General features: G+C 53.1%; 1 protein-coding gene across 2 annotated transcripts in view; it reads right to left on the reverse strand.

Moving 5' to 3' along the window:
- Window positions 1-14,286, reverse strand: part of ppfia1 (PTPRF interacting protein alpha 1) — a 119,720-nt gene that overhangs the window by 77,403 nt on the left and 28,031 nt on the right. For both annotated transcript variants that reach the window (XM_081372567.1, XM_081372568.1), the window contains exons 6-10: window positions 13,798-13,893; window positions 12,662-12,886; window positions 11,175-11,321; window positions 1,275-1,409; window positions 962-1,045 (exon numbers count right to left, since the gene is read on the reverse strand). In XM_081372567.1, coding sequence (XP_081228693.1) covers window positions 962-1,045; window positions 1,275-1,409; window positions 11,175-11,321; window positions 12,662-12,886; window positions 13,798-13,893 — 687 coding nt within the window. The remainder of the gene's footprint in view (window positions 1-961; window positions 1,046-1,274; window positions 1,410-11,174; window positions 11,322-12,661; window positions 12,887-13,797; window positions 13,894-14,286) is intronic.

A 14,286-nucleotide genomic window follows, 5' to 3' on the forward strand; every position in this document is an offset into this window, starting at 1 on the left:
CATATTAAGAAGATAATGAAAACTAATTTTAGAGGGCAAATAAATAATTTATTATTAAGATTGAGCTTATAAACCAAATTGAGATTTACAATCATTGGACGTTGACTGAAGTACCTCGGATAAGGATGAAGAAGAAAATGAATGAGCCAGATCCTGGGTGTCTGGGTCGAAGAGGATATCTACACCGCAAGAGAACTCTTAACTGTATAAGGGATTTTTGTGTTTAACATATTCTACATAACTGTGACAATTAGACAATGCTGAACCAATGTTTGATTTTTGATTAGGGAGGATTCGAGTCTTTTACTTTCTCCATTGAAAAAGAAAAAACAACTGAAAGAAAGAAAATGTATGGAGAAAGATGTTTGGCTCGATTGCTCCACCGGAGTGTGGTGGCATAATTTTAGTCATTGAAAATAAGAATGAGTGACTTAATTTAGTTACTAAGGTAGTATAACGGAGGGGACTGGATTTTGAAACTACACTCTGGAAAAGGATAGCGAATGTGGGGCTTAAATAAGCCCCAGAGGAGGGAATGTTGAAGATTTTATTATTTAGAAAATAAGTAATTTAACTGTTTATTTGTACACTATTATTTCCTTGTCTGTGGGTGACTTTGGCTGACTTTGGAACCTGAGAGCACAAGCTGTTGTCACAGCAGAAAATTCTATTTCAGTAATGTCACATGGTACAAAACTATTTCTCAAAATACCTATAGAATGTATTACCATGTTTGGGACAAGGAGAGGGTATATACGTTTGCTGGGCAATTTTTCTGGAGGGTCTTGTCTGCAGAGGGACACTCGGCTTTGTTTGTTAATAAAGTCTAATTTTTTCTGATGTCAAATATCTTTGAAGTCATTCCCCTGAAAAGAATTGAACCACAACAACCGGCGGGTGAAAGTGCATGAGTGTGTGTGTGTGTGTGTGTGTGTGTGTGTGTGAACACTAATGAACACACCCTGAGCAGCTCCTGGTTCTTCTCCTCCAGCTGAGCCTCCATCTGTCTGAGACGCTCCTCCACGTTACCATGACGCTCCTCTGCCTGCGACACACACACACACACACACACACACGCATGAGAAAACTACAGCAGATTCATCAGGCTGAGACGGAGTTAGTGAAGAGCTGATGAGTGTGTGGAGGATCTGGATCCAGGCGGGTGACATGATGAACACGAGCCGACTGGGGTTAGAGGAGTGGACTCGCCCCCGTCTCTCTCTCTCACACACACACACACACACACACACACACACACACACACACACACACACCTTAGTGAGCGCCACGACTCTCTGGGCCAGCTCTGCCTCCACCTCGGGCAGCGTCTCTGCTTTACGAAGAGTTTGCTGAAGCTTCTGCTCCGCCAGCTCCAGTCTCTCCTGCAGCTGCCGGCTCTTCTCCTCCACCTGCACACACACACACATGCACACACACACACACCGATCATCAGGTGCATGCATATCACATCGGCACACACACACACACCGATCATCAGACACACGCACATCACCGGCACAGTCCTCACTGATCACACAATCTTCACTGCTTACGGCACAAAACCACTCTTAAACTTTTTACTTAAATTGGTGATAATATGTGACATGTGACCCTGGACCACTAAACCAGTCACAGGGAGACTGAAGAAACAAGCTTTCTGGGACGCTGGGAAGAGTGTGTGAGGCAGAAGCAGTGTGTGTCGTGTCTGTGAGGGACGCTGGGAAGAGTGTGTGAGACAGAAGCAGTGTGTGTCGTGTCTGTGAGGGACGCTGGGAAGAGTGTGTGAGGCAGAAGCAGTGTGTGTCGTGTCTGTGAGGGACGCTGGGAAGAGTGTGTGAGGCAGAAGCAGTGTGTGTCGTGTCTGTGAGGGACGCTGGGAAGAGTGTGTGAGACAGAAGCAGTGTGTGTCGTGTCTGTGAGGGACGCTGGGAAGAGTGTGTGAGGCAGAAGCAGTGTGTGTCGTGTCTGTGAGGGACGCTGGGAAGAGTGTGTGAGGCAGAAGCAGTGTGTGTCGTGTCTGTGAGGGACGCTGGGAAGAGTGTGTGAGGCAGAAGCAGTGTGTGTCGTGTCTGTGAGGGACGCTGGGAAGAGTGTGTGAGGCAGAAGCAGTGTGTGTTGTGTCTGTGAGGGACGCTGGGAAGAGTGTGTGAGGCAGAAGCAGTGTGTGTTGTGTCTGTGAGGGACGCTGGGAAGAGTGTGTGAGACAGAAGCAGTGTGTGTCGTGTCTGTGAGGGACGCTGGGAAGAGTGTGTGAGGCAGAAGCAGTGTGTGTCGTGTCTGTGAGGGACGCTGGGAAGAGTGTGTGAGGCAGAAGCAGTGCGTGTCGTGTCTGTGAGGGACGCTGGGAAGAGTGTGTGAGGCAGAAGCAGTGTGTGTCGTGTCTGTGAGGGACGCTGGGAAGAGTGTGTGAGGCAGAAGCAGTGTGTGTCGTGTCTGTGAGGGACGCTGGGAAGAGTGTGTGAGGCAGAAGCAGTGTGTGTCGTGTCTGTGAGGGACGCTGGGAAGAGTGTGTGAGGCAGAAGCAGTGTGTGTTGTGTCTGTGAGGGACGCTGGGAAGAGTGTGTGAGACAGAAGCAGTGTGTGTTGTGTCTGTGAGGGACGCTGGGAAGAGTGTGTGAGACAGAAGCAGTGTGTGTCGTGTCTGTGAGGGACGCTGGGAAGAGTGTGTGAGACAGAAGCAGTGTGTGTTGTGTCTGTGAGGGACGCTGGGAAGAGTGTGTGAGACAGAAGCAGTGTGTGTTGTGTCTGTGAGGGACGCTGGGAAGAGTGTGTGAGACAGAAGCAGTGTGTGTCGTGTCTGTGAGGGACGCTGGGAAGAGTGTGTGAGACAGAAGCAGTGTGTGTTGTGTCTGTGAGGGACGCTGGGAAGAGTGTGTGAGACAGAAGCAGTGTGTGTCGTGTCTGTGAGGGACGCTGGGAAGAGTGTGTGAGACAGAAGCAGTGTGTGTCGTGTCTGTGAGGGACGCTGGGAAGAGTGTGTGAGGCAGAAGCAGTGTGTGTCGTGTCTGTGAGGGACGCTGGGAAGAGTGTGTGAGACAGAAGCAGTGTGTGTTGTGTCTGTGAGGGACGCTGGGAAGAGTGTGTGAGGCAGAAGCAGTGTGTGTCGTGTCTGTGAGGGACGCTGGGAAGAGTGTGTGAGGCAGAAGCAGTGTGTGTCGTGTCTGTGAGGGACGCTGGGAAGAGTGTGTGAGACAGAAGCAGTGTGTGTCGTGTCTGTGAGGGACGCTGGGAAGAGTGTGTGAGACAGAAGCAGTGTGTGTCGTGTCTGTGAGGGACGCTGGGAAGAGTGTGTGAGGCAGAAGCAGTGTGTGTCGTGTCTGTGAGGGACGCTGGGAAGAGTGTGTGAGGCAGAAGCAGTGCGTGTCGTGTCTGTGAGGGACGCTGGGAAGAGTGTGTGAGACAGAAGCAGTGTGTGTTGTGTCTGTGAGGGACGCTGGGAAGAGTGTGTGAGACAGAAGCAGTGTGTGTCGTGTCTGTGAGGGACGCTGGGAAGAGTGTGTGAGGCAGAAGCAGTGTGTGTCGTGTCTGTGAGGGACGCTGGGAAGAGTGTGTGAGGCAGAAGCAGTGTGTGTCGTGTCTGTGAGGGACGCTGGGAAGAGTGTGTGAGGCAGAAGCAGTGCGTGTCGTGTCTGTGAGGGACGCTGGGAAGAGTGTGTGAGGCAGAAGCAGTGTGTGTCGTGTCTGTGAGGGACGCTGGGAAGAGTGTGTGAGGCAGAAGCAGTGTGTGTCGTGTCTGTGAGGGACGCTGGGAAGAGTGTGTGAGGCAGAAGCAGTGTGTGTCGTGTCTGTGAGGGACGCTGGGAAGAGTGTGTGAGACAGAAGCAGTGTGTGTTGTGTCTGTGAGGGACGCTGGGAAGAGTGTGTGAGACAGAAGCAGTGTGTGTCGTGTCTGTGAGGGACGCTGGGAAGAGTGTGTGAGACAGAAGCAGTGTGTGTCGTGTCTGTGAGGGACGCTGGGAAGAGTGTGTGAGACAGAAGCAGTGTGTGTTGTGTCTGTGAGGGACGCTGGGAAGAGTGTGTGAGACAGAAGCAGTGTGTGTCGTGTCTGTGAGGGACGCTGGGAAGAGTGTGTGAGACAGAAGCAGTGTGTGTCGTGTCTGTGAGGGACGCTGGGAAGAGTGTGTGAGACAGAAGCAGTGTGTGTCGTGTCTGTGAGGGACGCTGGGAAGAGTGTGTGAGACAGAAGCAGTGTGTGTCGTGTCTGTGAGGGACGCTGGGAAGAGTGTGTGAGACAGAAGCAGTGTGTGTCGTGTCTGTGAGGGACGCTGGGAAGAGTGTGTGAGGCAGAAGCAGTGTGTGTCGTGTCTGTGAGGGACGCTGGGAAGAGTGTGTGAGGCAGAAGCAGTGTGTGTCGTGTCTGTGAGGGACGCTGGGAAGAGTGTGTGAGACAGAAGCAGTGTGTGTTGTGTCTGTGAGGGACGCTGGGAAGAGTGTGTGAGGCAGAAGCAGTGTGTGTCGTGTCTGTGAGGGACGCTGGGAAGAGTGTGTGAGGCAGAAGCAGTGTGTGTTGTGTCTGTGAGGGACGCTGGGAAGAGTGTGTGAGGCAGAAGCAGTGTGTGTCGTGTCTGTGAGGGACGCTGGGAAGAGTGTGTGAGACAGAAGCAGTGTGTGTCGTGTCTGTGAGGGACGCTGGGAAGAGTGTGTGAGACAGAAGCAGTGTGTGTCGTGTCTGTGAGGGACGCTGGGAAGAGTGTGTGAGGCAGAAGCAGTGTGTGTCGTGTCTGTGAGGGACGCTGGGAAGAGTGTGTGAGACAGAAGCAGTGTGTGTTGTGTCTGTGAGGGACGCTGGGAAGAGTGTGTGAGGCAGAAGCAGTGTGTGTTGTGTCTGTGAGGGACGCTGGGAAGAGTGTGTGAGACAGAAGCAGTGTGTGTCGTGTCTGTGAGGGACGCTGGGAAGAGTGTGTGAGACAGAAGCAGTGTGTGTCGTGTCTGTGAGGGACGCTGGGAAGAGTGTGTGAGGCAGAAGCAGTGTGTGTCGTGTCTGTGAGGGACGCTGGGAAGAGTGTGTGAGGCAGAAGCAGTGTGTGTCGTGTCTGTGAGGGACGCTGGGAAGAGTGTGTGAGGCAGAAGCAGTGTGTGTTGTGTCTGTGAGGGACGCTGGGAAGAGTGTGTGAGGCAGAAGCAGTGTGTGTTGTGTCTGTGAGGGACGCTGGGAAGAGTGTGTGAGACAGAAGCAGTGTGTGTCGTGTCTGTGAGGGACGCTGGGAAGAGTGTGTGAGGCAGAAGCAGTGTGTGTCGTGTCTGTGAGGGACGCTGGGAAGAGTGTGTGAGGCAGAAGCAGTGTGTGTCGTGTCTGTGAGGGACGCTGGGAAGAGTGTGTGAGGCAGAAGCAGTGCGTGTCGTGTCTGTGAGGGACGCTGGGAAGAGTGTGTGAGGCAGAAGCAGTGTGTGTCGTGTCTGTGAGGGACGCTGGGAAGAGTGTGTGAGGCAGAAGCAGTGTGTGTCGTGTCTGTGAGGGACGCTGGGAAGAGTGTGTGAGGCAGAAGCAGTGTGTGTCGTGTCTGTGAGGGACGCTGGGAAGAGTGTGTGAGGCAGAAGCAGTGTGTGTTGTGTCTGTGAGGGACGCTGGGAAGAGTGTGTGAGACAGAAGCAGTGTGTGTTGTGTCTGTGAGGGACGCTGGGAAGAGTGTGTGAGACAGAAGCAGTGTGTGTCGTGTCTGTGAGGGACGCTGGGAAGAGTGTGTGAGACAGAAGCAGTGTGTGTTGTGTCTGTGAGGGACGCTGGGAAGAGTGTGTGAGACAGAAGCAGTGTGTGTCGTGTCTGTGAGGGACGCTGGGAAGAGTGTGTGAGACAGAAGCAGTGTGTGTTGTGTCTGTGAGGGACGCTGGGAAGAGTGTGTGAGACAGAAGCAGTGTGTGTTGTGTCTGTGAGGGACGCTGGGAAGAGTGTGTGAGACAGAAGCAGTGTGTGTCGTGTCTGTGAGGGACGCTGGGAAGAGTGTGTGAGACAGAAGCAGTGTGTGTCGTGTCTGTGAGGGACGCTGGGAAGAGTGTGTGAGGCAGAAGCAGTGTGTGTCGTGTCTGTGAGGGACGCTGGGAAGAGTGTGTGAGACAGAAGCAGTGTGTGTTGTGTCTGTGAGGGACGCTGGGAAGAGTGTGTGAGGCAGAAGCAGTGTGTGTCGTGTCTGTGAGGGACGCTGGGAAGAGTGTGTGAGGCAGAAGCAGTGTGTGTTGTGTCTGTGAGGGACGCTGGGAAGAGTGTGTGAGGCAGAAGCAGTGTGTGTCGTGTCTGTGAGGGACGCTGGGAAGAGTGTGTGAGACAGAAGCAGTGTGTGTCGTGTCTGTGAGGGACGCTGGGAAGAGTGTGTGAGACAGAAGCAGTGTGTGTCGTGTCTGTGAGGGACGCTGGGAAGAGTGTGTGAGGCAGAAGCAGTGTGTGTCGTGTCTGTGAGGGACGCTGGGAAGAGTGTGTGAGACAGAAGCAGTGTGTGTTGTGTCTGTGAGGGACGCTGGGAAGAGTGTGTGAGGCAGAAGCAGTGTGTGTTGTGTCTGTGAGGGACGCTGGGAAGAGTGTGTGAGGCAGAAGCAGTGTGTGTCGTGTCTGTGAGGGACGCTGGGAAGAGTGTGTGAGGCAGAAGCAGTGTGTGTTGTGTCTGTGAGGGACGCTGGGAAGAGTGTGTGAGACAGAAGCAGTGTGTGTCGTGTCTGTGAGGGACGCTGGGAAGAGTGTGTGAGGCAGAAGCAGTGTGTGTTGTGTCTGTGAGGGACGCTGGGAAGAGTGTGTGAGACAGAAGCAGTGTGTGTCGTGTCTGTGAGGGACGCTGGGAAGAGTGTGTGAGGCAGAAGCAGTGTGTGTCGTGTCTGTGAGGGACGCTGGGAAGAGTGTGTGAGGCAGAAGCAGTGTGTGTCGTGTCTGTGAGGGACGCTGGGAAGAGTGTGTGAGGCAGAAGCAGTGTGTGTCGTGTCTGTGAGGGACGCTGGGAAGAGTGTGTGAGACAGAAGCAGTGTGTGTCGTGTCTGTGAGGGACGCTGGGAAGAGTGTGTGAGACAGAAGCAGTGTGTGTCGTGTCTGTGAGGGACGCTGGGAAGAGTGTGTGAGACAGAAGCAGTGTGTGTCGTGTCTGTGAGGGACGCTGGGAAGAGTGTGTGAGACAGAAGCAGTGTGTGTTGTGTCTGTGAGGGACGCTGGGAAGAGTGTGTGAGACAGAAGCAGTGTGTGTCGTGTCTGTGAGGGACGCTGGGAAGAGTGTGTGAGACAGAAGCAGTGTGTGTCGTGTCTGTGAGGGACGCTGGGAAGAGTGTGTGAGGCAGAAGCAGTGTGTGTCGTGTCTGTGAGGGACGCTGGGAAGAGTGTGTGAGGCAGAAGCAGTGTGTGTCGTGTCTGTGAGGGACGCTGGGAAGAGTGTGTGAGGCAGAAGCAGTGTGTGTCGTGTCTGTGAGGGGGAAGAGTGTGTGAGGCAGAAGCAGTGTGTGTCGTGTCTGTGAGGGACGCTGGGAAGAGTGTGTGAGACAGAAGCAGTGTGTGTCGTGTCTGTGAGGGACGCTGGGAAGAGTGTGTGAGACAGAAGCAGTGTGTGTCGTGTCTGTGAGGGGGAAGAGTGTGTGAGGCAGAAGCAGTGTGTGTCGTGTCTGTGAGGGACGCTGGGAAGAGTGTGTGAGACAGAAGCAGTGTGTGTCGTGTCTGTGAGGGACGCTGGGAAGAGTGTGTGAGGCAGAAGCAGTGTGTGTCGTGTCTGTGAGGGACGCTGGGAAGAGTGTGTGAGACAGAAGCAGTGTGTGTTGTGTCTGTGAGGGACGCTGGGAAGAGTGTGTGAGACAGAAGCAGTGTGTGTCGTGTCTGTGAGGGACGCTGGGAAGAGTGTGTGAGACAGAAGCAGTGTGTGTCGTGTCTGTGAGGGACGCTGGGAAGAGTGTGTGAGGCAGAAGCAGTGTGTGTCGTGTCTGTGAGGGACGCTGGGAAGAGTGTGTGAGGCAGAAGCAGTGTGTGTCGTGTCTGTGAGGGACGCTGGGAAGAGTGTGTGAGGCAGAAGCAGTGTGTGTCGTGTCTGTGAGGGACGCTGGGAAGAGTGTGTGAGGCAGAAGCAGTGTGTGTCGTGTCTGTGAGGGACGCTGGGAAGAGTGTGTGAGGCAGAAGCAGTGTGTGTCGTGTCTGTGAGGGACGCTGGGAAGAGTGTGTGAGACAGAAGCAGTGTGTGTCGTGTCTGTGAGGGACGCTGGGAAGAGTGTGTGAGACAGAAGCAGTGTGTGTCGTGTCTGTGAGGGACGCTGGGAAGAGTGTGTGAGGCAGAAGCAGTGTGTGTCGTGTCTGTGAGGGACGCTGGGAAGAGTGTGTGAGGCAGAAGCAGTGTGTGTCGTGTCTGTGAGGGACGCTGGGAAGAGTGTGTGAGGCAGAAGCAGTGTGTGTCGTGTCTGTGAGGGACGCTGGGAAGAGTGTGTGAGGCAGAAGCAGTGTGTGTCGTGTCTGTGAGGGGGAAGAGTGTGTGAGGCAGAAGCAGTGTGTGTCGTGTCTGTGAGGGACGCTGGGAAGAGTGTGTGAGACAGAAGCAGTGTGTGTCGTGTCTGTGAGGGACGCTGGGAAGAGTGTGTGAGACAGAAGCAGTGTGTGTCGTGTCTGTGAGGGGGAAGAGTGTGTGAGGCAGAAGCAGTGTGTGTCGTGTCTGTGAGGGACGCTGGGAAGAGTGTGTGAGACAGAAGCAGTGTGTGTCGTGTCTGTGAGGGACGCTGGGAAGAGTGTGTGAGGCAGAAGCAGTGTGTGTCGTGTCTGTGAGGGACGCTGGGAAGAGTGTGTGAGACAGAAGCAGTGTGTGTTGTGTCTGTGAGGGACGCTGGGAAGAGTGTGTGAGACAGAAGCAGTGTGTGTCGTGTCTGTGAGGGACGCTGGGAAGAGTGTGTGAGGCAGAAGCAGTGTGTGTCGTGTCTGTGAGGGACGCTGGGAAGAGTGTGTGAGGCAGAAGCAGTGTGTGTCGTGTCTGTGAGGGACGCTGGGAAGAGTGTGTGAGGCAGAAGCAGTGTGTGTCGTGTCTGTGAGGGGGAAGAGTGTGTGAGACAGAAGCAGTGTGTGTCGTGTCTGTGAGGGACGCTGGGAAGAGTGTGTGAGACAGAAGCAGTGTGTGTTGTGTCTGTGAGGGACGCTGGGAAGAGTGTGTGAGGCAGAAGCAGTGTGTGTCGTGTCTGTGAGGGACGCTGGGAAGAGTGTGTGAGGCAGAAGCAGTGTGTGTCGTGTCTGTGAGGGACGCTGGGAAGAGTGTGTGAGACAGAAGCAGTGTGTGTCGTGTCTGTGAGGGACGCTGGGAAGAGTGTGTGAGGCAGAAGCAGTGTGTGTCGTGTCTGTGAGGGACGCTGGGAAGAGTGTGTGAGGCAGAAGCAGTGTGTGTTGTGTCTGTGAGGGACGCTGGGAAGAGTGTGTGAGACAGAAGCAGTGTGTGTCGTGTCTGTGAGGGACGCTGGGAAGAGTGTGTGAGACAGAAGCAGTGTGTGTTGTGTCTGTGAGGGACGCTGGGAAGAGTGTGTGAGGCAGAAGCAGTGTGTGTCGTGTCTGTGAGGGACGCTGGGAAGAGTGTGTGAGGCAGAAGCAGTGTGTGTCGTGTCTGTGAGGGACGCTGGGAAGAGTGTGTGAGGCAGAAGCAGTGTGTGTCGTGTCTGTGAGGGACGCTGGGAAGAGTGTGTGAGACAGAAGCAGTGTGTGTTGTGTCTGTGAGGGACGCTGGGAAGAGTGTGTGAGACAGAAGCAGTGTGTGTCGTGTCTGTGAGGGACGCTGGGAAGAGTGTGTGAGACAGAAGCAGTGTGTGTTGTGTCTGTGAGGGACGCTGGGAAGAGTGTGTGAGGCAGAAGCAGTGTGTGTCGTGTCTGTGAGGGACGCTGGGAAGAGTGTGTGAGACAGAAGCAGTGTGTGTCGTGTCTGTGAGGGACGCTGGGAAGAGTGTGTGAGACAGAAGCAGTGTGTGTTGTGTCTGTGAGGGACGCTGGGAAGAGTGTGTGAGACAGAAGCAGTGTGTGTTGTGTCTGTGAGGGACGCTGGGAAGAGTGTGTGAGGCAGAAGCAGTGTGTGTCGTGTCTGTGAGGGACGCTGGGAAGAGTGTGTGAGGCAGAAGCAGTGTGTGTCGTGTCTGTGAGGGACGCTGGGAAGAGTGTGTGAGACAGAAGCAGTGTGTGTCGTGTCTGTGAGGGACGCTGGGAAGAGTGTGTGAGACAGAAGCAGTGTGTGTCGTGTCTGTGAGGGACGCTGGGAAGAGTGTGTGAGACAGAAGCAGTGTGTGTCGTGTCTGTGAGGGACGCTGGGAAGAGTGTGTGAGGCAGAAGCAGTGTGTGTCGTGTCTGTGAGGGACGCTGGGAAGAGTGTGTGAGACAGAAGCAGTGTGTGTCGTGTCTGTGAGGGACGCTGGGAAGAGTGTGTGAGACAGAAGCAGTGTGTGTCGTGTCTGTGAGGGACGCTGGGAAGAGTGTGTGAGGCAGAAGCAGTGTGTGTCGTGTCTGTGAGGGACGCTGGGAAGAGTGTGTGAGACAGAAGCAGTGTGTGTCGTGTCTGTGAGGGACGCTGGGAAGAGTGTGTGAGACAGAAGCAGTGTGTGTCGTGTCTGTGAGGGACGCTGGGAAGAGTGTGTGAGGCAGAAGCAGTGTGTGTCGTGTCTGTGAGGGACGCTGGGAAGAGTGTGTGAGACAGAAGCAGTGTGTGTTGTGTCTGTGAGGGACGCTGGGAAGAGTGTGTGAGGCAGAAGCAGTGTGTGTCGTGTCTGTGAGGGACGCTGGGAAGAGTGTGTGAGACAGAAGCAGTGTGTGTCGTGTCTGTGAGGGACGCTGGGAAGAGTGTGTGAGGCAGAAGCAGTGTGTGTCGTGTCTGTGAGGGACGCTGGGAAGAGTGTGTGAGACAGAAGCAGTGTGTGTTGTGTCTGTGAGGGACGCTGGGAAGAGTGTGTGAGGCAGAAGCAGTGTGTGTCGTGTCTGTGAGGGACGCTGGGAAGAGTGTGTGAGACAGAAGCAGTGTGTGTCGTGTCTGTGAGGGACGCTGGGAAGAGTGTGTGAGACAGAAGCAGTGTGTGTCGTGTCTGTGAGGGACGCTGGGAAGAGTGTGTGAGACAGAAGCAGTGTGTGTTGTGTCTGTGAGGGACGCTGGGAAGAGTGTGTGAGACAGAAGCAGTGTGTGTCGTGTCTGTGAGGGACACTGGGAAGAGTGTGTGAGACAGAAGCAGTGTGTGTCGTGTCTGTGAGGGATGCTGGGAAGGCGCTGGGCTCAGACCTGGCAGAACAGCGAGTCCTTGTTGGCGATCTCGTTCTCCAGCTTGTCGTTGAGGTCGTGCACAGACGTGGCTTCCCTCTGAGCCGCCAGGTACCGCTTCTCCAGCGTGGTGATCCGCTCCTCCATGTCCTCCTTCTGGGCCACAGACTGAGAGGAACACACACACACACACACACACACACACACACACACACACACACACAGCGCACGGTCACTAGTGTTGGGTTCTGGAACCTGATGCCAATGGAACCGGTTTGTGACCAGACCGAATCTAAACGCAGATTTCGGTGACACTTAAAGGACACATCATGAATCTGAGTTTCCCCGTGTGTCAGTGCTGTGATCATAACTATAATCGTGTGCTTCTACCGACACGTGAAGAGTGAAACCCAGCCACTGTGTTCTGTGAGCCTTTCTCTGAGAGCACGTCAACAAATAAGACTTCGCTCTCCTTCTGACGGATGAAGAGGATCTTATTATAATATTACACACACACACACACCTGTCGTACTCTGCAGTCGGTCGCACACACACACACACACACACGCACGCACACACACACACGCACACACACACCTGTCGTACCTCGCGAATGTCTCTCTGCAGTCGGTCGCACGCACACACACACACACACACACACACACACACCCACACCTGTCGTACTCTGCAGTCGGTCGCACACACACACACACACACACACACACACACACACCTGTCGTACTCTGCAGTCGGTCGCACACACACACACACCTGTCGTACTCTGCAGTCGGTCGCACACACACACACACACACACACACACACACACACACACACACACACCTGTCGTACTCTGCAGTCGGTCGCACACACACACACACACACACACACACACACACACACACACACACACACACACACCTGTCGTACTCTGCAGTCGGTCGCACACACACACACACACACACACACACACACACACACACCTGTCGTACCTCGCGAATGTCTCTCTGCAGTCGGTCACACACACACACACACACACACACACACACACACACACCTCGCGTATGTCTCTCTGCAGTCGGTCGCACGCACACACACACACACACACACACACACACACCCACACCTGTCGTACTCTGCAGTCGGTCGCACACACACACACACACACACACACACACACACACCTGTCGTACTCTGCAGTCGGTCGCACACACACACACACCTGTCGTACTCTGCAGTCGGTCGCACACACACACACACACACACACACACACACACACACACACACACACACACCTGTCGTACTCTGCAGTCGGTCGCACACACACACACACACACACACACACACACACACACACACACACACACACACACACACACACCTGTCGTACTCTGCAGTCGGTCGCACACACACACACACACACACACACACACACACACCTGTCGTACCTCGCGAATGTCTCTCTGCAGTCGGTCACACACACACACACACACACACACACACACACACCTCGCGTATGTCTCTCTGCAGTCGGCTGTTGAGGTCCTCAGACTTGATCAGGTCTCTGCGGGCCGTGTCCAGATCCTCCTCCAGCTCACACACTCGAGCGCTCAGAGTCGACACACACTCCTTCATGTGCAGGAGCTCTTTACTCTGTGTGTCCATCGCCTCCTGCAGGTCCCCGTTCTTCCCACAATCCTCCTCGGCGTACAGAGACACGTCTGACAGGCGCTGCTGTAAAAACACACACACACACACACACCTCACTGTCCTGCTGTTTCAGGAAGACTTCGGGAAACTACAACAAACTCTTAGTTTGTATTTCGTAGTATTAAGAGTGTATCACAAGTATTGAGAGTGGAACGATCACGCTTCTGTTCCTCAGACTCGACTGAGCAGTTTTCCACAGTGTCATTCCCAGACTCTCAGTAACAAACTTAATAGCAAAGCAAAAACTAAAAAACTAAATTTCTGTAGTATTTCTAGTTTAAGTCTTGATTCAAGTCCTCAACGGACACATCATTTTTCTAAAAAACTGTGTGTCAATCTGAAGAAAGCCATATGCATCTGGGTAATGTGGGTAATCGCTTGAGAATCGCTTTAATTGGGGGCTTAAATCAATTATTCATCAGAAATCCTTATGGATTTGAATTCACTGACACTATCAGGAAAGAACAGAGCTGTGACTGAGCTGAGCTGGAGCACTGATGACACACTGAACCACATGACGACACTACTGTCTCCAGTAGAGCGGACACTGATGTTCATGACCATGAAGCTGCTTTGAAGCTGTGCAAAGTACAGTCTGGTACAGTCTAAAGTATATTAGATATAAAGTTATGGAAAAAGAAAGCCATTCCCAACCACGAACGAATTTGGGAATGAATTCAATTTCATTAAATATATGATTGGGATTATGGGTTAAAGCTGCATTATTGTCCAGAGCCAGAGCAGATCCTCTGAGCAGATCCTCTGAGCTTCAGTGCTGATCAGGGTTATGTGCGAATAAAAGCCTGCATCTAATCTAGTGATCATATAAAGTGAGTGTGTCTCTTCAGAAGACCTGGATAAAATGGCACCAGACTTTTACGATCTGGTTTTGAAGCGTGAAAGTTTTGGTTGTGTGGACGGACAGAAGTGTTTACCTTGCCATTAGTGTTTGGAGCGTCCTCATGGTTGAGTTCTGCTGAGCCGTCCACAAACACCTTCCTCTGACTGCTCTGCTCCTTCACGAACGCCAGCTACAACACAACCGCAAGCTGGTATGATTCTTTAGGGTCTTCATTAAAATTCCTCAATGATTGTGTAAAAAAACACCCTTTTCACATCCTCAAAGACAGCTCTGTTCACAGTGAGCCGATTCGGTGCATGTCTCTTTAAATGATGATGAGCAACTGCACAAGACACGTGAAGTCATGCCTTGGTGGACAGTATACAAACGGCTGAGGGGGAAATATGCTAATACGGGAAATATGCTAATATGGGACAGTCGTGGGCGGAGCATGAGCAATATGACATCATTTTGCTCAGAAAATCCAAACGGCTTTATTATTGAGAGTGTTTAGGCTTTTTGAAGATTATTTATTTATTTATTTTCATTATATGATGGTTGTGTCCACACTGCAAAGACACAT

Source organism: Scardinius erythrophthalmus, assembly GCF_964197995.2.
Source record: "Scardinius erythrophthalmus genome assembly, chromosome: 8".
NCBI lineage: Eukaryota > Metazoa > Chordata > Actinopteri > Cypriniformes > Leuciscidae > Scardinius > Scardinius erythrophthalmus.